The sequence below is a fragment of the Oenanthe melanoleuca genome, chromosome 8 (genome assembly GCF_029582105.1).
Source record: "Oenanthe melanoleuca isolate GR-GAL-2019-014 chromosome 8, OMel1.0, whole genome shotgun sequence".
NCBI lineage: Eukaryota > Metazoa > Chordata > Aves > Passeriformes > Muscicapidae > Oenanthe > Oenanthe melanoleuca.
This window is the reverse complement of record NC_079342.1, coordinates 4,703,622-4,730,097: the sequence shown is the minus strand read 5'-3', so window position 1 is coordinate 4,730,097 and position 26,476 is coordinate 4,703,622. Positions and strand designations below refer to the sequence as shown.

The 26,476-nt window shown below is 41.9% G+C and overlaps 1 protein-coding gene across 1 annotated transcript in view; it reads right to left on the bottom strand.

Moving 5' to 3' along the window:
• Nucleotides 1-26,476, bottom strand: part of GLIS1 (GLIS family zinc finger 1) — a 177,742-nt gene that overhangs the window by 31,338 nt on the left and 119,928 nt on the right. Inside the window, exons 5-6 of the mRNA XM_056496986.1 lie at nt 3,629-3,790; nt 451-561 (exon numbers count right to left, since the gene is read on the bottom strand). Of these exons, the coding sequence (XP_056352961.1) occupies nt 451-561; nt 3,629-3,790 (273 nt within the window). The remainder of the gene's footprint in view (nt 1-450; nt 562-3,628; nt 3,791-26,476) is intronic.

Below are 26,476 nucleotides of genomic sequence, written 5' to 3'. Positions count from 1 at the left end.
GGGCATGGCCGACACAAGGACATCTATTCCAAGTCCTCTCTTCCTACATTTGCATTGTACCCTGCCTTAGTTTCATTTGTGTTTTAGATGATTTACCAACATGTACTTCAGTAAATACCATCAGCTAGCCCTGATTGTGGAGACTCAGTGCATGGACATTTTATGTGAATGACAGCAGTTTGACAGGGCTTGTGTATGAAGGATGAACAGCAAAAGAAATGCTTGGACAGAAAGCGTGGGGCAAGCTGAAATTAGAGGGCAGCCTTTGAAAGTACCAATACAAGGCGGTCTGGTTAACAACAGTGATTAAAAACCAAGAAAATCAGCTCCATTTAAGTTTTCTTCCGTGACATTGCAGAAAAACTGATCTGAAAATATATGAATTAAAGGCAAATTAAAAACGACTGCACAGAGGAGCTCTGGGACGTGCCAGTCGCTGCCTGCTCTTACCTTCTTACGCACCTGCTGCTCTTTGGCCGAGTGAGCCTTGACGTGCTTGCGCAGGGAGCTGGGGTCGGTGTAGCGCTTGGAGCAGCCGGGGATCTGGCAGGCGTAGGGCTTCTGGGAAAGAGCAAAGGGACAGTCACCCTCTGCCCTGCCTGCCCAGCCAGCACAGGGACTGCTGCAGGATGGCACACGGAGTGCTGAACTGAGCTGCTCCCTCTCTTTGCTGGGCCCACCTTTGCTGTGTCTCCTCTGAGCTCACAAACCAGGCACGGTGCAAACAGAAGTGATTCTGCACTGGCACACTGGATATGGTTTACTGGGCAGGGCTAAATCCTAGTGAGGTGGAACTATTTCTTTATTCCCTAGCCTTTACAGCAAACAAAATTATCATGGGACCCAGTATAATTATAAAGACAGACATTCTGGTTTTGAATTCTGATTTACATAAATTTTACAAGGATTGCAAGGCACTCGTGAGACCCCACCTTGAATCCTGGGTGCAGTTTTGACAAGAAAAGCATTGAGGGGCTGGAGCATGCCTAGAGAAGGGCAATGGAGTTGGGGAAAAGTCTGGAGAACAAGGAGTGGCTGAGGGAGCTGGGGGGCTCAGCCTGCAGAAAAGGAGGCTCAGAAGGGACCTTCTCTGTGACTGAAATCCTCACAGAATTCTTCTTGTGGCTGTGCCTATTCCAAACAAATGGAACACTATCTCTGGGTTGCAGAACAAACTCCAAATGAAGGTGCAATTGTCAAATGAGCAAAGGCACTTTTTATTAATTAACCATTGGCTTAAGTGCCAGTAAAACAGTGCTGCATGGCACAGCTCACAAAGCTTTAAACTTGAATGGAACATTCTTTTGCCCTCTGTTTTCTTGCCTCATCTATCAGCATTACCTCAGCCTTCTCACTAGACTAGCAAATCCTTTTGGTGTCTTCTCAAAGGCAGATAACTGGTTTGCCATGACCTTGATGTCACATTCTTTAATCCCCTTGGTTTCAGAAAGAGGATGCACAGAAGGGAAAAAAATCCCACCAGTTTTGGGAGAAGTGACTGTGAGGTCCTTTAAACCCAGTTACTCTGCTCCTGGAGGAGTGCTGATGTGCCCTTTTTACCACAAGGACAGACAGGTTCCCTTTGTTCTGCTCCTGCCTGGGAGATTGATCTGCTTCCAGATGATTTAGTAGGGATTCTATCAAACTAGCATACACCAGTAAGTGGAATGATTTACAGATTCTCCTTTGGAGAAGATAAATGATGGAGTGACCTACATTGAGAAGCTTTAAAACCAATTCCAAATGCACTCAATAAGGAAAAAGCAGCCTATATAAACCCCCTTTCTTTGTAAGTACCTCCAGAGGATAAGCAATGCTGCTCTGTCCAGCCAGCAGGAAATTTCTCAAGGAATAATAGAATCATTCACCAATTCATGACCTTACAGGCTAACACAGCACCTACCCAGAAAGTTACAGGGCAAAGGAGATTTATTGAGAGTGTCTGGAACACAGAGAACTGACACCTGAGGAAAAGCTATGGAAAACTTTAACAAATCCCTTGGCAGAAAAACGAGCAGAGTATTTTTCAAATCACTGATGTCATTCAAATTAGTGATAAAATCATTCAACTCAGTCATAGGGAAACTAGATGAGAATCTGACCACCCTTACAAAGGTTCATGGCTATTTGCTCTGACATTCCAGGCAGTTGTTTGGTGCAGCAGCACCACCCTGTAGCTCTGCTATTTTTCACATTTACATAAGCACACAATTCACTGAGCTTAATCTACAGAGCTTCAATTAACCCAGGTAACTGAAACTCAGTTACTGTGTGCAGGACTAGAGAAACAGTTTTAAAGAACCTGCAATGGAATAGCATGGAGGATGGTTTTAGATATTTAAGAAAGTTATTAGAAAATTATTACAGTACCTTTTTCCTGAGTAATGAGCATTTCAGATAATAAAGACAGAGATAAAGGGAGAAAAGAATAAAAGAAAATAGAAAGTTAAGACATTTGTCTTCAATATTGCAGAGACAACACATACAAAGAATCTGTGTTCATTTTAGTAACCATGTAAGTTCTCTCTTAAAACTAATAGATGGCATTCCATTTGTGAGTTTGGCTAATAAAAATTTTATCTACTAGATTCATGCAATTCAATTTAAAAACTGCATGCAATTTACTATATCCACTTTCAAAAGAGATGCAAATTACAAATTCAAATATCTCAGGTTAACTTTCAAATAAATAAAACATTGTTATTTTAAGTGTGTTTTGGTTTGGAAAATGTGACTGACTTGCTTCTCTTACTTGTTTGTTTTTGCAAGGCATAATGTACATTAGACATTCCTTAATGCTGCAATGTCTGAAATGTGTAACTGCTTAAAAAGTAAATATCAATTAAACTCAAAAGTTCTGCCCCATAAACACTTGGTCAAACCAAACCATATATTCACTTCTTTGAAAAAGACAAAGGAACAACTCTGCCTGTTATTCTTTACAAGCTTTATGCTGAGGACATGACTGGTCTGCAAAGCTGTCTCATTGCTTTCTTTCCCCATCATCTGGTGATTTCATTTCAGTAGAGCCCAAGACACTTGACAGACTCCCATCCTCTCTGTGAGACAAGTGAGAAGAGCTGCAGAGTCAAGCCAAATCTACCAACTGTAGAGAATAAAAGTGTGTGTTTCTCACAGTTAATTCTGATGGAGGGTACTTAACCGATTCCACAGAGTTATGGGACAGATTTATTTTCACTTTTACAAAATTACTGTCCAAAACTGAGGTGCATTTACCTTCCACTGAGAGGTCTGAACAGCTTTTGCATTCACTCAGAACACTCACTGAAGGGCACAGGAAGTGAGACAATGACACACATTTGGTGCAGCAGCAGTGACTCAGCTACACCTTATTGAGCTGCTGCCTCCTCTTACTGGAACAGGAACAATGGCAGAGTTTGCTGAGTAACTCACTCCTCAGCATGAGCAACACTAACTAACTGCCTCCCTGTGATCAGGACATTTTCATTTCTCAAAGAACACAGTTCAAAACCAAATACACTTGCTCAGAGCTGAGTTTTCTAAGACTCTCCTCATGAAAAGGCCAATCCCCCTGCAGCTGCAGAACGATTGTGTACCAGGAGCACTGGAAAACTCGGTGCAGCTCCCAGTATGAAATCATGCTTACGGTATCCAGGTGTGTCCGCTGGTGCTTTGCCCGGTCACTGGAGTTGCTGAAAGCTTTCTGGCAGCCAGGATGCTGGCACAGGTATGGCTTCTCCCCAGTATGACTCCGGAGGTGAATCTTGAGGTTCTCAAGCCTAGAAAATGCCTTGTTGCACCCTTCAAACTGAAAAATGTCATAAAAAAAATCATTGTAAGGTTCTATTAAATAAACCATGTGCAGCCACAATGAGAACAGTGTAAGGACCAAGCTGGACATGCAATAAATCACCCAACATTCAAACATCTGTTGAAATTTATGGATGAAACTCAACATATTGTGCTGTTCATTTAATCTGTCACCGAAGACACGGTGTGGAGCCCAGTAATAATACAAGGGTTATAAATATCTCACACATTCTGTCTGAACTGAACATTAAAGACACGGTGTCAGAACAGAAAATTTAAAGAAAGAACAAGTGTTCTGGGGAGTCCTCTGAGATGTTAACTGGCACAGAAACCACTGTGGGCAATAACAATTAGCTGCTACAGACAGAGAGCAAGAGAAGCTGGCGGGTTAGAACCTGGTTTCAGGTGTCTGAAATATTATACACTGGAGCAGATGAGCATGGACTATTACAGGAAGACCTGATCCATTTGAAGATCAATCCAAAGGAACTCTGCTGTTATTCTGCACCCTTTTCTTTACCAGCTGTATCATTCAGAGCTGTTCTCAGCATTTATACAACCAGTAACCTGAGCAATTCTGACTTCTTAAGCACCCGTTTCATTAGGGCACTCAGCAATAAAACACTGCATAGCCTTCATAACAGAAGTCACTGTTTCAAATTAAATCTGAATAAGTAAAATTTCCAGCTACTAGGCCAAGGGAAGGGCGCTTTGTGTTGCTCACTGCTAAGTTTCAGTGTTACAGACAACAGGCAGTGGAGGCTCTCCCAGTGCACACTTGTGTGTGCACATTCATGCACCTGCACACCCACAAAATGCACTCAGATACTTGCACACATTCAAACACTTGCATGCAAATACTCAAGTGATGGACTGCACACTCTTTGCCCAGTGTATATTGCTGTTTCATCTTCTTATATCTCTACACAAATAAAAACCTGGTTCCTCAAGGATTTGTGGTCTCGAGGAATGTATTTTAGAAACTCAACCAAATCCACCTTCCTATCAACAAGAAGAGCAATTCTGAAATGAAGTATGTTCATAGAATGGTTTGAGTTGGAAGGGACCTTAAGGCTCACCCAGTTCCAAGCCCTACCAGGAGCAGGGAACCTTTCACTACCCCAGGCTGCTCCAAGCCCTGTCCAACCTGGCCTTGAGCAATTCCAGGGATGGGGCAGCCACAGCTTCTCTGAGCAACCTGTTCCAACCATTGTTTCTAGAAGCCATAGCTTTTTCTACGATTCTTGCTCATAAACAGTGAAATCCTGACTCTCACAAAAATCAGCAAATGCTTTGTCACTTCCTTTTGCCGAGTCAAGACTTTGTTCAGCAGTTTTCCAGGAACCTGTGGCTCCTCAGAATGCATCACAGAAATCACCACCTTGCCAATCCTGTTTGTCACACACACCTCTTACATCAGTGCATGCAAACTGCAGACTCAGCTTGGCATCCAGCAGTGCAGGGGGAGGGATGGGAAGGGAGAGCAGCTGCAGATGGAGCACTGAAGGTGCTGTGACCTGGAGGCACCTGATCTCCCAAAGGCAAATCACTGATGGAGAAAGGCCCACCACATTCAGTGTGTTTTGTAAATACCTCAGCACAGCAACCAAAGTGATTCTCAAGCCAGCACTTCATGTTGCAGTCTGTGTCCTGGCACTGGATGCAGATCAGTTCTGCACACTACAGGCAGAGGGGTTTCTGGTACTTCTCTGCCTGTCCCAGCCACTCACACACCAAAGGATCAATGTGGCCTTTACTGCCATAAATATTTTAGTGCACTGAGCAATGACCAGTCCGAATGCCATACTGGGTGTGTTGTGTGTACAGACAACTTTCTGATGGGTATATATTTTCCATCTTTTCCCATCATAGCCATTGCGACAGATCCACAAAATCACATGCAATGGAAGTTCAGAAGACATGCAGTTTATGAGTTCAGAAGCTTTGTTTGGCCACAATCCACCTCTGAACACTGGAGCTGGTGCATGGAGGTGGGCGGGGTTTGGAAATGACCAAAACCACCAAGGCTTCAAAAGAAACAAACTTTCTTCACAATCATCACTAAAAATCTGACAAAGATTCAGGATGGAACAATTCGAAATGTTTAAAAATGCTGAAGTCTATGAAAAACAGAGCAGAGTTCAGCAAATTCATAGTTCTCATAGGACATTCCATAAAGCTGAGTGAATGTTCTGAGGTTCTAAAGATCACTTTTTCCCTGTTTGTTCCCAGTCTTCCTCCTTTCCAGTCTCCTTTGATTACTGAGCCCACAGTGTGGCATCCCTTTGAAGTACTATCCCTTTAGTGTCTCCTGCAGGTCCCCTTCAAGCACTGAGAGGCTGCTCTAAATCTCCCTGGGGCCTTCTCCAGGCTGAACAAGCCCAACCCTCCCAGCCTTTCTTCTCAGAAGAGTTGTTCCATCCCTTGGAGCAGTTTCTGTGCTCCTTCATCCCCCAGCCTGTGTTGATACCAATGGTTGCCCAGCAATGCTGCCCCAACTGTAGCATCCTGGACTTGACCTTCTTGAAAACCCCAAGAGCCACTTCTGGAGCTTGTCCAGGTCCCTCTGGATGCCACCCCATCCTTCAGGAGTGTCAACTGCAGCACCCAGCTTGGTGTCACCCACAAATTTGCTGACACTGCACTTGGTCCCACTACAGACCCCACGGGACACCACCTGTCACAAATGTCCCATCTGAACACTGAGTCTTTCACCACTCTGGATGTGACCATCATTCCTCATTCACTGAGCCCTCCAGCCATCAAATCCATCTCTCTCCAATTTAGAGAGAAGGATATTGATCCTCAGAGTGTTTTTCTAATGGATTACCAGTCTTCAGTTCCATCTCTAGAGCCCAATGCAAAGTAGGAAGGTATGCAGAATAATCCAAACTCATTAAAGGTCCAGCACCACTCTCATTGATGTCAGTAGCAAAAATTCTAACAGCTAATGTCCTAAAACAGCTAAACACAAGCTTAACTTAAAACACATGAAAGCACATATGTTTAAGAGTTTGCTGGATTGACACTTCAGGGAGAGAAGGAGCAGGCCCTACCAGAAATGCTCAGATCTATATTGTAAGCAGCAACACTCAAACAAATATGGGCTTATTTACAGCCCCTTCTCCTGCAGTCAGCTGCCTTTTCTCAGTAAATGTGTCCAATGCCTTCAGCAGTAAGGTTCCCCCACCACCACATATGTTTGGACATTTTCTTATCTATGTTATTATTTCCTATTTCACATTATTTGCATTACCCAGCTCTATTAAACTGGATAACAGACAGTGGGATGGATCCCAATGCAGTGATAAACTCAGGGTAAACATGTCAGGTGGAGAACTACACCAGCAAAGAGAATGATGTGACTGATGTTTCAAGTTGGCAAAGGCTGGGTTGGTGAAACAGGAACTCCTCTCATGAGGAAAGCAGTGGGAACAAGAACCTTGCCACAAGTGATGAGAAGAGAGGAAGCTGAAGACAAAATGTCTGAAAGGGAGGGAGGAATGGAGTTGGTGCAAAGAGCTGAGCAGGGTGGGGCAGAGAATCCACTGAGAGCTGCAGAAAGAGCTGCACTGTGCAGGACACCTTTTCCAACTCTCTTATTTCTGGATCTGCTGACTCTCTCTCTCACAGTTTGTCCCTACAGAAGTCCACGTATGGAAACAGCTTCCCTGGAGTGGAACAACAACTTCAACTGGGCTCTTGTTGTTAAGACAACTTTGTAAAGTAATTCTTGGGTTTAAGTGCTACTCACCAAGTCTTTTAACCCTTCCACCTACTCTTGCTACTTGGAGTGTGTTTACATTTACACTATATAAAACTACTCTTGGAAAAACAGGGTGCTCATTCTCCTTCTTAAATAGCCTCCAGGAAGATCCAGCCATCCCACAAGTGCCTCAGCTTCAACTACAAAGAGCAAATGTTCAGTTTCAAAAGGGCTTCAGGATGGTAAGAGCTATTTTATAACTGAGAAGGCCACTTACAGGATCTCCCAGACATCTGGCCCCAATCTGTCACTGCTTAATCCTACAATCCTAAACATTTTGTGGACGTTTGATGCCCGGGATAACTCTAACAAAAGCTGCATGATCCTCAAAGTCTGTAAATGTCAACAGAGCTCTTAAACAAGTTTCATCAATAAAAATAATAGTTATATTGCAATTACTACTTTTGTCTTTGCTGTGAGATCATTAATGCTGCATACACCCAGCACAGACACAAAACAATGCCACATGATTACAGGAAGAACACAATGCAGTTATTGGGTTTTACAACTACTGCTGCTTTCAGAACAGGGCTTTTACCAGGAAAAAATACCTTGTAGAAATTTATGGGACTAAACTCGTTTGTTACCATATGGAAATACATGTTATCTTTATTTCACACTAAAATCTCACTGCAGTGTCGCTGTTGTAACATCATGCATTCAAAAGCCATATTTATAAAAACACTGAATTATCTCACAGTGATCTAAACACATCACAATTCTCCCAACAAAACAGTTTAATCTAATAACTGTAATTGCTTAAAATGTTTTTTCTTTGCTTCCAGATTATACTTTGAATGCACCTGAGAATGTTGCCACGCAGAAATAACAGCATGTTCCCAAGAGGGTTTATATTATCAAATGTTTACCATTTTCATAAGCGTGTTTAATCACGGCCATGTCTAGAATATCTGTCAGTGGTACAGATCAGAAGAAATAAACTATAAACGAACCAGCTCAGACCATAGGGTGAAGCAATAACTGACATTTTCTTAGGAAATGAGTTATGACTGAAAAAGAGAAGGCTTCACAGTCATAGTGCTAAATAGGTCCAGTGTGCCATTAGAGCAAGCTCATTAATATACACCTCTGCTCTCTGCTGCGAGATCAGTTAAACAAGCTGCCTTTTATTTATAGACCTAAAAGGGAAAGAGCAGGTCATATTGGCTGCTGACATCTCAGACAGCCTACAGATGGAAAACCCAAAACATTTCATTCCAAAGCATTTAATGCTATCAATAGGAAATCTGATGTCTGGTCAAAACATCCACAAGCCTTATGAACATTGTGAAATGTTCTTTCTTCCCAACTGATTACAAAATTGGGAAAATTTTACTGAAAAACATGCTATGAGAAAAAGGATCCTGTGAGGCTGTGTATCCTTTCTGGAGGAGAGGAAACAGCCACACCACTCTTTAAATAGCATCAATGTTTTACAGCACACTGAGGCCAATGTTGGGGCCGTGGCTGGGAGCACATGGGGCTCCGATCTGTTACCAACCCAGGAACTTGAACACACGAGTTGTTCCACCCCACAGCACAATCAAAGTATCTGTCTTGGTGCTTTGTTTTTCCCAGCTAGCTCCTAATTAGATTAATGTTTAATTTGCTGTTGTAGCTACAGTGTAAAGCTCTGATCCTGCAAATAGTTGTGCATGAGGAACACGGCTCATGCAAGGAGTTTTATTAAACTCAACAGAACTATCTGAGTACATAAAAAGTCACCCATAGGAATGAGACTTTAACATCCTAAAGAATCCCAATTTATTTAGCCAGATTCAAGCTTAGAGATTTAAATTTTTTTCCCCCCCTTTATGATTACAATGAAGTGGAAGGTAACTGCCAGTTTCTGGGTTTGGTTTTATTTCTAAAGCCTGAACCATTTATGTTTACAAAGTGACACTACAAGCTATTTCATTTGAGTCCTGGGCAAAAATGCTTGCACTTTTAATTATTTGTCTTTAAAAAATGCATTCAGGGCTTTAGCCAGACTGCTGTGTAAGAGAAGAAAAGCTTAGAAGGTTCAGAACAAGAAGAAAGACTTAGAAAAGTAAGCCACAGTATAAATGCAAGACATCCTTCACATTGTTGGGGTTTAGGGTAGTTGTGGCCAACCATTTGACATCCTCACACTGTCCACCAGTAGTTCATTTTTCTTTATGCTGTTAGACAGATTGTGTATTTCCTAATTACCAGGTAACTGGAAAATACGAATACACTGAGAATCCCTGGAGGAGGTGTCTGATCATCATTGACTTAAGACTTTGGGCTGTTTTATTTCAGTGTTATGAATTTTGTAAGCCCCTAAGCCTGCACTGCTGACCCCCCTTGGGCAGTACCAGCAGTGATGGATCCATGAGGAATGCAGCCCTGGCCCATGAAGGACTCCTTTGGGTCATGCTGTTTCAAGACTGAACAAGACTGATTCTGCCCACGAGGTGATTCCCACTCACAAACAGACCCAGCACCTGCCTGCCAGCATCCTCTGCACGGGGAAAATGTTGCTTCCAGCATGGAATATTCATACATTCATTTCTGCTAGTGCCAGTAGGTCACACACTTCAGTGAGCAAACAGTGCTTCCCATACATTTTCCAGCAAGCCCAAAATATCTGGGGAACATCCTATCCTTTTCACAAGACCTTATTTCCAGTATTAAAACTCTTTTTAGTAATCCTTCTTTAATCAAGCAGAAGTATAAACATTTGTCAAAACAGGGGTAGTTGCATTTGTTTGCTACAACATATGAGAATGAACCAGGAAAGTTGGGAATATTTTACTATCAGCAGCTTGACAGCCACAGATTTTGCCATAAGGTTTTGCTAAATATGTCATTTGGAAAGCAAACAATTTTCTGAAACCTCATTACAGTTGGACTGAATGCAGTATTATGGCTTGCAGGCAAAAATAACATTACATGAGGCAACATTTTAAAGAACAAAATGCAAAATTCATAGGGTCATGTAATAAGCAAAGAAGACACCCAATGTCAACCCCTTTATTCCCTCAGATGTAATTGGGAAACTATTCTTTATTTGGGATTTTTTGAATAGCTTACAAGCTATTTGAAATTAAAGGACAGCACACAATCCAAGATTTGCTGTTCTAATATCTGAAGCCAGATCTGCTTGTTTTGGGGACAAAATTAAGATTGAACAAAATCAATTAAAAACCCTCTCCATCCATGCCAGCAAAAAACCACAAATAAATTAGAATGCTTCCCTCCAGTACTTTTATATTTTTTTAATAAAAAGTATAGTTTCCTAGATGTACTTCAAAAACTTGCTTCTCTGGATCAGTAATTCATTGTCTTAATTTCCAAGGAAACATTTCCATTCCAGTTTGCATTTGAAGTATCATCTATTTGCACCCAACTCAATCTTTAAAGAACAGTCTGTGCTCTTGGTCTGGAGGGACAATTTCAGTACAAACAGTTCTGTTCTGACAAGGAAGGTAAAAAAGATGCTCATAATCTACTTACAGGTATGAGAGTTGGAAAGTTTGGAGTGAAGAATTAATTTGCTCTATATAAAGAATGCAGCCTCAGAGCAAAAGGAGAATCCATTATGATTGATGTGGACTAACCAGTTGGGGTAACAAAAAATAAAACAAATACAAAAAAGAAAATAATTAAAGAGACAACAGCAGAAAGAAGGGGGAAAAAAAGTAATTATAAAAAGAAAAAAAAATCCTACCCCAAAACTTATGGCTGATTAGCATAGCCTAACATCTTAAAAGACCAAAATACCACATGTGTGGCATGTTACAAAAGAAGATTAAAATAAAGGAAAAAATAATCCAGAGAACCATGAAGTCTCAAAACATCTGGAGTTTTATAGTAACAAGGAGGAAAAAATCAAAAACATAATTGAAAAAAGTCCACTGTGATACATTATTGTACAATGAAGCTTAATGGAATTGAAAGGAAAAGAGATGAAAAGGCAAAATAAGGGGGGGGCAAAGAAATAAAAGAAACAAGAAAAGGCATTTATATTTTAAAGATGTCACTGGGGGTTTTTATCCCAGTTATTAAAAATTACACACCCTGCTTCTGTAAGCTGTTCCTGTAAAGTGTTGAGCACTCTCTTTCAGCATAGGACATTTATGCACACTGGGAACTCAGCAACCCTTCTGTGCCCAGCACAGGGCATGGGAGAGACATCTGCAAAGGGCATGGCAGAGAAGCTGCCTGTCCTGGTTCACATTCTGAATCCAATGGGAGACTGAAGAGAGGCAGGACAAACATAAATTAAGAATGTTTGCTAAAAATAATGTGCACTTTCAGGAATTAAGCAAACAGTCTTAAGCTGTTATGCTGGGATCAGACACTATTGAAGTACTCTGAATGTATTCACTAACAAACACATGGGGGAAAAAAAAAAAAACCAAAAAAAAAAACCAAAAATGAAAAGCTTCCCTCTTTATTTCATATTTTCCTTTACTTTTAATGAACCAGCAAAGGAACAAAAATATCCTCACATAGTCCAGTCTGCCTTTGTAACATGCCAAGAGTGTGTCTAGGAACAGGATGAGTTTCCAGTGCAGCACAGACAGAGCAGCCTGGGTTAGGTCTGTGCTGTGTCTGTCTCCAGCCACAGGAAGATCTGAGACCAGCGTGTGACAAACCTGTGTGTCACAAACAGTGTCATCTGGCAACAGTGACTGTCCATCTGAACTTCCCACTCATCCTCCCTGGACTCCTATTTTCTCATGATTCTGGATAACTCAGCTGCTATCTTTGTCAAGACCAATAAATAAATATGTTTTACAGTCATAGCTTGTCACATGTCATCACAGCTTACAAAGTGGCTCCTGCCCTTGGCAGATCAAACAGAGGAGGATCCTGTGCATGAAATCTGATCTACAGTGGGAAATTGCTGGCTACAGCTGACTGAACTACTCCAGAACAACCAAATTCTCTTAGGAAAGATGAAAAATAGCAGCAAGGTAACTCTTTGCCCATCTATGTAGGTTTTTTGTTGCAAATACAACTTTCTGTACCTGGCTCAACCCAGCTTGTTCATTTTCCTCACTAAATATTTCACAAAGTCAATAGTTTTATTGCTGGGGTTTTCTCTCATTTTAGTTAGGGTGGATTTCTTTAAATCTTAAAACCTACTGTCCTTGTCATATTCTACCTGTGTTCATTTCCATAAATGAATAATGGAACTTTTATCTCAAGTTGTTATTTCTGTGAAGTTCAGCTCAGAAGAATAGTTTCCCTGCAGAACTCACCAACACTGGATTAATCTGCACAAAGCAATGAGGAGAACACACAATTTCCTCCAAGGCTGTTCTCAGAAAAGTCAGTGGGACTTTCAGTGCTCAGATGGGCTCCTGCTCCTTCTGTGCCATGCTGGGCCAGTCTGATTATCCCCAAGGGAAGACTCAGGCCCCACCTGTAATCCAAAGCAGGAAAGGGATCTGCTAAAAGGAGTGTACCTGACACTCCCACCTGTGTGTAAAGCTGAGCTCTGGCAAAGAGCCCTACAAGAGGTGCTGGTGAGCCACTGGGGGCTGCGTGATGTGCTGGGAGCTTGTTCTCACTGCAGGCTCAGGAACCTCACTCTGCTCTCCCTTGTGCCCTGGTTGTGGAGCTCTTGGGCAAAAATGCTTGTACTTTTTATTACTTGTCTTTTAAAAAAGCATTATTTGTTTTTAAAACATTAAAGCATTGGGAACTTCAAGCTCGAATGCTTGAAGCATTTGTCTTTAAAACATTATTACTTTTTTAAAAAAGTAACCCAAGACAGACACACACAGCTCTCTCCTTCACCCAGGGACCTGCTCAGCACCCTACAGCAGAATCTCACAGAGCTAAGGGTAACACATGGAGAAGGATAATCTTCTCTTTCTGAGAGAACTGGCTCTTTTCCCCCTACAAATAAGGAATTCATCCTCACTTTACCCTAAGTCATTAACTTTAGTCTGGCAGTGTTTGCATTTTGTCTTGCTTGGCCATGTTCATGAAATGAAGGAAAATCTGAGAGATTTATTCCTAGGAAAATGGCTTCAAGACCTCACCTTCTTTAAAGGAAGTCAGTTTTCTCTCCAAAGGAGATGTTAAATCAAGATTTTGCTAATGAACACCCCATTTCTACTCCTCACTCAGGGTGATTTACCACACCCACTGAACTGGTGTGGCACTGACACCTTCCATCAAGCCCTGCTCCAGTTTCAAAGCTGGAGCTGCCTCCTGAAGCCTGTTGAGAAGATGAGCTCTGCAGAAGAGCAGTGCCAGGTCCCTCCATTCTCTGCAGCACTGTGGGATCCTCTGGATAAAAGGCTGTATAGCAATGTTCTTTTCTGAATAGCACTTAATGTTTTCCCACAGTCTTATTGTTTACAGGGAGTTTAGCAAGTCACTTCACTAATTTAAAATAGATTGTGTCCCACATGGGTGGATAACAATAACACATATTGGTGAATCATATGGCTTTCAAATGATATGTATGAAAAAGAAGTGCTACACATATTGTCTGAAATTTTATTGTGTGAAACCACAGCACTTAGCTCCCTACCAGCTGTGTCAACAATTCAGTATAATAAACTAATACAATTGTAGAATAATAGCAAGGTTAGTTCTAAAAATTAAAAGCTAAGACTGAAAAAGAAATGCAAGAAGATGTAAATGAATACAGATGGACATTATTTCAGGTGGGAAAAACCTGCCTTGCAAATGATGCAACCTCATGAAATTTATATCCCATGGAATGGGTAAAAGCCTAAGAGGAAAAGAGATTATGTGAGTGAAATGATTTTTAAAAGGGACAAAGGGCAGGTTTTGATATCTGAGGAATCTGGCATATTACATTTTGTGTGACCACTGCAGAAGCACCCCACCTTACTACAAACGACACAACCTGGGTCAGATTTAAAATGACAGAATAAACATCTTCCCTGGACTTAGTTCCAAGGTTCAGAGCAGCTTCCCATCCACGCTGAGCAGCTCCTAGGAGCTGCCTCACTCACATGACGCAGCTCCCGAGGCCTCTGCCAAAGGACATTCCTGACATACTTGACCAATGGCAGCCCATGTACAGGAATGGCTGAGTGAGCCAGGCTCAAATAACAAAGGTTCGTATTGAGCTGTCTCACATAATTTTTAATATGTTCCTAAATAAATAAAAAAATAACTGAATAAAAGACATTTTCTAAGATAATATTTTGAGGGAAAACTGGGAAAGGAGCTCAACGGAAATAGGTTTTAAATTGAAACGTTGAACTGTAGCCCAGAAATGACAAGAAAATTAAATCTCTTTTTCTCCTGAACCCCAATAAAAAAAAGTCTTAAACACTCTCGGTAGACCACAGTTTTGAAAGAAATGAAATTATGTTATTGTCATGGATGATTATTAGAAGGTATCTGCAAGGTTTTCCTGAGAGTTATCCCTCTATCCCAGAACCTAGCAGGAAACCACAATCACTTCTGTACCTTACGTGAAGGACTTTGAAATGAAAGTGCCTCAAAATCAAATATAAGCAGCTTTCAACATGTGCATTTAATCTTCCTAGGTTAAGAAACACCCTGTGGCCACCACACTAAAGAACTGAAAACGTAAATTGAAGAAATTATATCCATATGATTAAGTAAGATTCTTAAAGAGAAACATGTTGTTAAGTACTTCATTCAGAATAAAATGAAATGCAGTAAAATAGAAGCTATTTGGAATAAATCACTGACGCACATGCTTTCTATGCAAAATGGCAGTGTTCAACTCAGAGTGGACATCTGGAGCAAATTAGCATTATGTTGAGAATAATATAAAATTAAAACATTTCGTTTCAGCTTCTAAAATTAAATATAAAATCAGAGACCAATGTTGCGTTGGACAGCTCGCCTTGTGACTCTGATAGCAAGAGTTTATTTTGTTTTTCAAGTTGTTTATTCCTCCTATCACTGTCCTGGGAGCCCTGATGCTCCCAGGTACCACGTCTCAAAAATCTCCAGGCACAGGAGTTGTGTCTCATAATGTGCTGCCAAATCCTGTTCTAGGGGTTCAAACCATGCATGGGCCAGAGCAACTTGGGTAAATCAAAAAGAAATGACCCAAAACTACAGGAAGAAATTGGACCATACCCCAACCAAACATCCCAGGAATGGAATGGTTAATTTTTACCTGTGCATGCTGACTGCTCCTCCTGCTCTGGAGAGGTCCATGTGCTGAAGGTGCTGGGTGACCTCAAGCCCTTGTGCAGCCCCTCTTAAAATTTGCTGAGCTGCTCCTGGCTGCTGGTGCTGCTCAGTTCATGTGAGGTTTGGCAGAACCAACCCACAGGAGATCTCCCAGCTCCTACTGAGGTGAGGGGGAGAAGCCTCTGCTCCTGGTGGGACCTGCCCTAACTGTTTCAGGGACAGCAGCCACCACAAAGCTATTTCCACACCCAAACAAAGCTTCTGCTCCAATTCCTGTCAATTCTGTGTGCAAACTCCAGGTGCTAAAGACAAGTGAGCATTTGTACTTCTGCTCTCACTTCCTGGAGAGATTAACCGGGATAAAGGAAGGCTGTAATTCCCTATAATCACTCTCTTCTCCACCTGTGTCACTTGAGGGGAAAGGCACTTGAGCTACTTGGAATTGCTACACCTCAATACCTGGCCTGTCCACCTGGGTTCTGAAACAGGAAAAAGGAATGTTTCTGCTTCCTTGAGGTGCCAGCCTTGGCACTTGACCACAAACTTCAAGAAGACCTAACTTTTCTCCTGGATACCTTTCAAGATGTCCAACTTCAGCACTCTGCTCCACACAGCCTTCCAGAATTTACTGGCTTACAAAACTGCCCATCTCCAACTGGACAGAACAGCCACTAGCAGCAGTATTTCTGAAAAGCAGGACCCCAGGACACTTCTGAACAACTCACACCTGGTCCAGGAGCTGTTCTTGCAACTGGTGTCATGCCAGTCCAAGTGGGTGACCCTGAACAAATCATTTCAACACCTGTGCAGAGTTTAGCCCTTTGTGTTTCTGTATTCAAATGCCTCCTCAGCAGGGACTGCATCACCACCTGTGAGGTATTTTTTGAGTATCCTGACCTTATCAGTCACTGGGGTAAAGCCTCTGAGCCAGAAGCAGTGCTGTGGAGAATCAGGACTTCCAGCAGATGATCTATTACCAGAACACTGGAGAGAATGCTGGACACATCATCATCTTTGGGTAGTTTTTACTGTGCTTTCATGCTCTCTAATATTCTCCTACTTGGAAGTAACACTGAACAAGCAACCAGCAAATAGTTTATGTAGCATAAAAATGAGCTCTTTATAGTATGGCTTATCTCCTTTCTGATACAGTTGGGAACAAGCCAACCTTGCCACCTGTTCCTACACTTCCTTTAAGGTAGCTCTGTCTTTCAACATGAAACCTAAATTGGATGTGCACAGCCTTGCTCCTGCACTCTGCAATGTAAACACCTGCACACATGTTTTAAATAGCCTCACACCTCTATATGTAAAATTTCAGACACCTGTGAATTGGCTTTAAACAGCCCCACTGGGTTTTGTGGATGGAGAACAACTTCCAGGTGCAGATGAGTAAGGTTATTTCAAGGGCACAGGCAATGTACAGCCTCCAGTCTGAGTATGTACAATACTGTATTTCCTAACTCAGAGCACTTTAAATGTGTCCTCTCTGTGACTCATCAATCATCTACAAAATTTGGAAATAAATGCATTTGGATCTCTCTGGCTTGTACTGAGCTCTGATTCACTGGGGCTTTAATTCTGTAAAGCACCTTGAGATCTCTGCACTGGGTGAGCATTCCTCAGGTAAGGACAGTTCCAGCCTTGTTCTTTTGCCCAAGAAAGGCTCATTTTCACCAGTTTCAGGCCACACTTTGTGACTCTTCTGCAGGGCACTTTCTTTCCATGACTCTCTTTTGAAACATTAAAAAAATTCTGTTCTTTTATTCCAGTTCTTCACAGCAGAGCCTCACAGCTCATTTCTTATTTCAAAATTTCGGTCTGTTTTGGCCTGTCATTTACTCATAAAGAATTCTGATAAACTTTTTCAAATGATAGGCTATGTGAATAAAGACTGGAACTCTAAATTAATCTACAGCATGTCTTTTTAAAACCCTACTTGTCCTCTTTCTTCTTCAGTCACCTCATAATTGAGAAAAAAAAATGTTTTAAAGTTTAATTTTCTGTGAAAGAGATGAGTTCTGCAGCAAACTAGCTTTGATTTCACGGTGATCTTTGTGACTACAATGTGTTCTTTGAAAAGGAGAATGAACTTTTTTCATTTAATGAATGATTAGACCTTTCCCAATAGCTGCCAATTTTTTTTTTTTTTTAAAGCCATGTCTTTTTCCCCAGAAGAATATCCAAAACAACCTCAACTTTCCATAGCATGCAAACACATATTTTAATGAGAGTGAGGAAAGGTTTGCTGGGAGAAACAGTAGCTTTTATTAGCCCAGCTAATACAACTGAAAAAGACAGAGCATAAAAGCCTTTCTTTGGAGATGATCTTTAAGATCCCTTCCAACCCAAACCATTCTGTGATTCCATGTAAAGCTCTCTCCAGACTGACCTCAAGGAATTTAGCCAGAGGAAGAAAGGACACATGCAATTTCCATGCTGCTCTACAAATAGAGACCTGATGGGCAGGCAGCCTGGGGGGGATTCCCCTGAGCAAAAGTGGCAGAAATTCTGCCTTTCTGAGCTGCTCATTAATCCAGACTCAGGACACCACAGCTGGGACAGTGAGCTTCCAGCTGTGCAGCAGGCAGTGCCAAATGGGCACCCCTAGTGCAGGGCCACAGGGAAATGGCTCAGGGGTGGAGCTGGAATGCCTTGCCTTGGACAGAGCAGACCATGTAAAACAGCCCCTGCCTACGACTCCTCCACTTTGTTTTTCACTTTTTACACCTGGCATGGTTTTTTGGATGCTTCCTACACCTATTCCTCTCCCACTGACTGCAATCCTGGAAATGCCAGGGCCCATGGGATTGGAGAGATGCAGCCTTTCTTTCTGTCCAAACAATCCTGGATCAATATTTTGTGTGAACAAAAACCTTCACCTTCTTTCTTGTGAGCTTTATGTGTTCTTTTCTCACTGCCAAACATGAGCATATGAAGCAAAAACTCTTTAAATTTCATACTTGAGACTGGTGCCTTTTTAATTAGTCCTTACTTACAGAGAAGCTAAAGAGCAGACAGGCAAGTTGCAATTAGAAAACGTATGCAAGGAAAATAAAAGGGGCAAGAGTGACCAACCTACTAGCCTTTCTTGTTCTCATGACTTTTATATACACATGATCTCACCAATTACATCAACAGGCCATTCTCTCTGCACTGAATGTCTTCAGAACATTCGTGGCCAGAGAAATTTCTCTCTGAAACCACCCACTAGCGTCAATCCTTTCCATATCCTGAAACAGGGACTGCACAGTCGTGCTTCTGTCCCATGATGAGAAGTGTAACTGGTTACAGAGCCCTTGTGTCTGTGACCACACACCACTACTGATGCAGCATTAAGTAACTCTCTTGAACTTGCCTCTTTCAGTAGAAAATGTGCAGAGATCTGCTCTAAAAGCTGAGCTTGAGCCACAGGCTTGCAGTGTGCTACAGCAGCACCCAGAGCTGGGGTGGAAGCCAGCACCAACATTATCCTCTACATGACACATGGTGCTACACAGTTCAAAACCACTGCCTCAGCTCTGGCACCTAGGTTTGTCTGCCACTAAAGCACAGCCAGAGTGATGGGCTCCTTAAACTGAGAATGGCTCATCACCATTAGAATGCCTTTTCCTAATCCTCACCAGGAGCCAGTACCTGCACACAGCCAAAGAATCCACCTCATCAATCTCTTCACATTTTCCCACCAAACCAGGAAAGCAAAAGAACTCAATTTCATGGAGGAAATAAGGCTTGAAAGGACAAAGGGAAAAATGGGGGCATCCCTCTGGGAGGACAAGACCAAAGCCTGGCTGGTTTGGAGGGCTGGGAAAGGCAAGGCATGAAGGGGGGATTCAGCTGAGAAAATGGAGCAGCTCTCAACAGCCAACTGCACTCACTATCTTGTTTTCACTGAGGGGGTCACCAAGAAAACCACATTGGCATAGAAAAGCAAGACAAAGGAAGCAGAACAAATGCTGAGCAACACATGGGGCAGACTGTGCCCACTGAGAAGATTTTAAAATTAGAAGACAGGATGGTAACAACAAAAATTACTAAAAGGTCACAGAATACTCCTCCTGCCTCTGAATCCTGTACAATGAGTAACGTACCAATGATTTTTATATGTAAATCTAGTTCTGCTCAAAATCAACCAAGTCCATGCACCTAAATACCCCATGTCAGGCAGCACAAAACATACCCCAATTTTTCATTACTTTGTTTGGTTCTCCATTGATATTTTCCACCATAACTAACACATGATTTTTCCTCAAAACTTACCATGACAAAATCACAGCTCTCAAACATAAGAGCCCGCAGGCTCTGAGTTAAAGCATGCCCTGGCACAACAACCATGTAAAGGACAGACTCAGCCACAAAGGATTACGCCAACAGATTACCACAGACACATTTGTGTGCTCACCATTGAAAGCCACACGCAGCAATCTCTGGTAAACAATGTAAATGATCCTCCATCAGGGCACAGGGAAGATGTGGCCAAGAAGGAGAGTCTGCAAGCATTGGGTTAAACCATCTCCCCCAGGCTGGACTTTCCTGCACATCAGCTGAACCAACAGAGCGAGTGCACTGTCAGGTCTAAGTGTAGGAAGAAATTATTTTGCTTTTACCAAAAGCACGTCATTATTGTGTTCATTTGCAGGTTGTTCTGAAAAGGCAGGTTTGTTTTCTAGCAAAACAAGTTTTGTGAATCCTTTCTTGTTCGAGCGGTCAAGTTACTCAGCTCTCCCACCTCCCACAGACAAGGATGAATTGGGTGCTAACTCACAGGACTGGCCTCTTCTCCTCTGTCTGGAATCCAGTGACAAACATCCCAGCACATAAAAAACATGCAAAGTCAACTGGTCCACACACAATGTCAACAAATCCAGGCTCTCACCAGTTCACCTGGGATATCCTGCCTTTCTCCCCTTAAGCTGTGGGCTTGGACTGTTAGTAAAAAGTTGACACAGTTGTCCAAGATACAAACCCACTGGCACTTCATCTGATATCTTAAAGTGACAACAAACAAACAAATCCAAAAAGTTTTAATGCCAAACACAATAGTTCAGCTCCAAATACATGCTAACATTGATGGGAGGATCGAAGATCTGAAGGCAGGGACCACAGTAAATTAAAAAAAACTTTTAAAGTTTTTTTTTCTTTTAATGCCATCTGGGAAATTGTGAAAAACTAGTGAGTTTTAAACTGTAGGCACAGCACAATGCTGTCCAAATTTCATGCCCTTTCAGTGCTGAGTAGGTGATCTAGGATGTAAATGGCACTATAATAATGGTGAAGATAAACAAGATAAAAACATGTAATCCTGCAGAAGAGAGAGAAGTCATTATGACTCAGTTTTTACTGTTGGCCACTGTTCAGTACTGGCAACTGAGGCACGAAGGAACCCATGGATCTGTGATGTGTCAGGAACAGTTCTCAGCTGAAACACACAGTTCTGCTATTCTTTGATCTACCCTTGTGTATGGGACATTATATTCTGGTTGTGTGCACAGGAATCTTAACTGGAAAAGTGTGTGCTCTTACAACACAGGGGCCATACACTCTGTGCTGTAGTGCTCTGGTTTGTTTAGAATATTAACTGGTCTTTTGTTTTACTCTAATCCTGCAAATTGACACTATCTGCATGCAATATCCATGATACACATTTCATCTGGTAGCAATCTTTCCCCCCCAAAACCCCTAAACCCCAAGTAATCTCCAAGTCGTTCTACTAAGGTGGTAGAATCTGAAAGATTTTAGAATTTAGACCAAAATTTGAACAACTATTTTAATTATTAAAAATAATCACTTTTTTAAAAAGAAGTCCTTGCTAAGGTTCCTCATTGACTGCTTTACAATTCCAAGTTCATTTGAGAAATAAACAAAAACTGGATGAAGAGAGTAACTTGTCCATCAAATCCTCTTCCAGATTAACCTAAAACCACACTTCTTCTTTAGAGTAGCTTTAAGTGTGTTAAAGAAAATCTAAGGTTTTATTTTTTGAAAAAAATTATTTTCTTCTTCACATTTTCCAAATTATCTCAGTGGACCTAAAAGCTCAAAACAGAAAAATAAATTGTTTTGCTTTTAATGAAAACGTAGGTTCTGGCAACCATATCTGTGCCAAAGGATCTGGAAGCTGGTACAGGAATTTGCCTCATTGTATGGCTACCTCTTAAGTGTCGCCTCTGGTTTATTTATCTCACTTCCCTCTGACCTAGCATTTGCTATTTCAACACATTAATGGATTTATGTGTAAAAGAGAGAAAGAGAGATGTACATATTTTTTAATCCAGCCCAGTATGAAACAATCATTTTCAATTAGCATGTCCTTAGATGAATACAATAAGCCAGTGTTTTTCATTTCCAATTTTGTTTTGTTCCGTGCAAAAAGAATTAAGGAGATAAAGGACACACAAAGACTAGTCCCAGATGCAGCTGTAAAGCAAGATTTATCAATTAGTATGTTAGAAAAATCAGGCATTCAGATTCCCATCTTTTAGTTGTATCAAGTTTTCTGATTTTAATTAAATATTGAACATCAGGCTGGTTACTTGAGATAGCATCAAAATAGTAGCAGCATCCCAACACTGTTTGGTGACTGCTACATTCAGTGTGATACATTAACACCACAATTACAGGAAAGAGAAGATGCACTGAATAAAGGTGTCCTTCCATTTCACCCCTAGAGGGAGGAGCTTCAGAGCACTAAGTACACACTATTTTACCTTTTCAAACAATGCTGTTCCACCCTCAGCACCCAGCAAAGCTGTCCCTGCCCTGTCCTGGCACTGGAAGTCACACTCAGCACTGAATGGTGCTGAATGTGGAATTTTCTCTCAGAGCAAATACAGCTTGGACGAGCTGCACTGAACTAAACTCAACTGTCACATATCCAGAGGGTGACAAAAATCCATTGTAGGTGTGTTCAGCAGGTGTCACCTCAACTCAACTCAGGGCCCAGTGTCACAAAGCAGATACTTTGGTACCAATACTGACTTCAGGAATTCTTGCCCCTGTTTCCACCCTTTTTTTACTCATTCCTCCATTGTTTTGCATGCCTTCAGCTCAGTCATGGCAAGTACTTGCAGAGTCATGCTGTGAACCAGACCAGTGACTTTCCCAGAGTGAAAACCAGAGAACATCAATTTTAATCACATCTGCCCAACTCAAACTGTGGATTCCATAAGGCAAATAATGGAAAGAAGGGACAGCAACATTCAAAGCCTGGTGCATGAATAAACAGTCAGGGAACACTTTTTAAACCCTGCTGAAAGCCCAGGCACTGTGAAACTGTTTGGAGTAGCAATGGCCTAATCCAGCCAAGGTTGCAGGGCGCTAATCGGAAGCACGGGGAATCACTTCCCAATCTCTTAAATAAACACCAATTACACAGTAAAACTGCAGCCTGCTTAACACTCTTATCCTTGCTTAGCTCTCTATAATCTCTCTTTTCCTACCCTAAACCACCAGAAGTCTCCATGCCCTGCAGTGTTCCACAAACAGCATTCCTGACCTGTGCCTTGGTGAATCTCAGACTTGTTGAAATTGGACTCGATACAAACATAAATTATTACCTTTACAATTTCCATTCTTTTTCAAGACCTTACATTTTCACAGGTACGCAGACATTAGGCTTCCCATCCTCTAGTGCATCAGATGAGAAATGTCTGCTAAATTATAAGTCCTGGTAATATTTATCATTCCATACAATAACACAGAAAGAGAGCATCTCATTACCCTGATATAAATCTTTGCAGATAGAAAGCATTTTTTGTGGCCCTAGTATTTGCTGATAAACTTCCAGTGATTTCTTCTCACCATCACCTGAAGAACAGAGCCAAGAGGAAAAAAAATTCATATTCTGGAAACCAGAAAAGAAGTGCTCAGCAAAGCCATCCTATCTCTGCCCTCTCAGTGCAGTGGCCCTCAGAATTCTTGAAGCAGAATGTATTTTTCTGCTGGAGCAAATACAAGTGAGCTGAGCTACAGTGAACTGAAGTATACAAAGGCTGAGGTTTGCTCACAAAAACAAACCCTAGGGCCACAGAACACACTGCTCACTGCTGAGCATCCCAGGTAGGAAGAGGCTGGGACAGCCCTGCTCACACAGCTGGGTCCTGAAGGAAGACAAGCCCCGTGCACTGTTGCAGCTGCCACCTGCTTTCCAGGGCTGTGCTGGCTGGGGAGAGGATATGAGGCTGGCAAAGGTAACACTGACCCTGTCCCTTCAGTGTGGGAATGACCTCCCCAGCCTGTCAGCTGTGCAGAGGGAAGGCAGGCACACAATGCCCAGTGGCTCCTGCAGGACAGCTGAGGCTGTGCTGGTCTGTGTGAGATATGGACTTTCTCAGCCCAGATTACATTAACTCTTTCTCCCATCGTTTTCAGAAGCTTGTGCTTACCTGAACTGGATATTCTAGAAGAGAACAGCAAGTTGCCACCAGGTAACTGCAGCTCCAGATTAACTAAGGCTCATGTTGGCAAGTTGTTAGTTTTGTTCTGTTTGTTAATAAAATAAGGGGAGGGTGGTGTTGAACAGCTGAGATTCACGTGTACATCTGCAGTGAAATCCTATTGTGGCTACAGAGATCAAGACTGCTAAGGAACTTCACATCCTGTCCTCTCTTATTTTAGAAGAGTGAACTAGGTCTGGATAATCCACACCAAAATTCCTCATGTCTTTTATCTCGAAGGTGTAAATTTGGTCACTGGGCATCTCAACTCTGTAAGCAGAATTCTGTGCCATTTAATTTCTTTGATTTTAAAACAATAATTTCTCATCACTCTCATTCACTCTACACTCCCTGAACCCCTGGGCAGTGACAGCCACAGCCACACAATGCCCATTCTGTCTCACTTCTCTGCTTTTCTCTGCCTCTCCAGTGCTGCCTGACCCTCCCTCCTGGAGCAGCTTCCTCCCAAAGCGACCAGAGGAGCTGGGAGGTGGCAGAGAAAAGGTGCAGAGCATGGGGCTCTCTGTGAGAACAATTCTGATTTTTCATTTCACCTCCCACAGTGCTGAGCTGTACCAATTTCCATATTCTCCTCCAGTGCCTCAGTCCATACAACCTCTCTGCAGTAGCAGTCCCTGAGTGAACAAACAGCAAATGCTCAGATCATTCCCCAGTGCACCTACAGAGACCATTCCATCTGTAATTTATTACCTTTCAAGAAGAGCCTCTCTAAAGTCAACCATGCAGATTAGGAGGAGAATCCCTACGCACACACAATCTGCAGAGTGAATCTGATCACAAACAGCAGAGGACACTTGCAGGGGAGGCCAGAAGATTGTCAGAGTTCTGCCAAGAGAAACAGATATGGCAGCAGAGTAATTTGTCCACTTGATTTGCTCAAGTACTGTGACCACACACAGGCTGAAAATTCCTCTGCTTGGTCTTTTTGGTCTGTACCTATGTAGTCAAACCTTTTCTATTAAGAAAGTATTTGGAGCTGTATCCCCAAGAATGCAACAGAAGTTGTGAATTAGCCAAGACAAATCTTGAAAGAGTGAGATCAGTCAGGGTGGGAGGTACAAGAAGTAGCTTTATGCTTCACGAGGCTACAAAACCCAGCAAAAACACCTTTTGGATGGTAAAATTCATTTTTCTGGTACAAGGAGGAAGACCTAATTCTGACACTTTGTGACATTCTACACAAAAAAATCAAGTCTGAAATAGGATTTATCTAGCAAGCCTGAACCCAAGTCCCCACTAAGACAGCTTTTCAACAGGTCCAGAAAAACACCTAGAAGGTCCCACCTGCTGAATTCAGAAAATGCCAATCTCCCCTCCTCTCACACTGCCACAGTATGGATGCAAGATATTACAGAAGCATTCCGAACATATTTTCAGAAGTGTATTTTGTCAAGAAAGATATTATTTCACATTGGCTGAAAATCAACTCAACCAGCCCAAAACACTTTTGCTTGTTCAGACATTTCTCCTGTAAATGAAACATCAACCTGCTCAAGGCCAAGTTCTCAAACATAAGCAGGTATCATCTGCAAACCTAGACATATATTCAGCATATTTTTACTTAACAGACTTAAGTAAAGCTGATTAAAAAATGCAAACTGGTTTGCCAAACACAAACACAGATAATTTTGTGGTACTTTCACTATGAAACTAGAATTCAAAAGCTCAGTGCATGTAACTGCAACCTGCAGAATCACACATGCATGAGAACATAGGATAGAGCCTGTACTCAAAGACTCAGAGAGGGGCCAGGATGTTGGCAAGGGCTGGAGAAGCAATCAGAATTAAGTCTCCCAATGTTCACCCAAACATCATGATTTGCAAAGCCTGAATTCTTCACTGCAGCATCAGTGCTGAACAGAGTAAAATGTATATCCATGGACTGTGATTTTAAATCAGAAGCTTTGATACAGCAACAGCTTAAACTGCAACTGCAAAATCAGTTTCATTCCTGTGTTCTCCAGAAGAGAAAGGCAGTACCAGAAAATCTGATCCGCAGGATCTCTGGTGTCTTTTGTAAGACCAGATGCTTTAAATAGAATGGCCTTGCCCAAATCACAATCAGCCCTACTATACAGGTCTACATTATTAACTGCTTCCTTTTATCTTGCCTGTATTTGTTTCAGCTGTGCTTTAGAAGGCTGAAAGGTTGCATTAGGATTAATCAGGCTGAAAGATGCTATACACTGTAGGTGAACTTCCTCAATAAGCACAGCAGCCACTATTTAAACATGAATTTCTTAACTAGTTTTAATTCTTTTTAATACTCAAAGGCACCAGTAGATGTTTAAAGCTGTTTGGGGGCTAGAGAGTCCTAAAAAAGGAA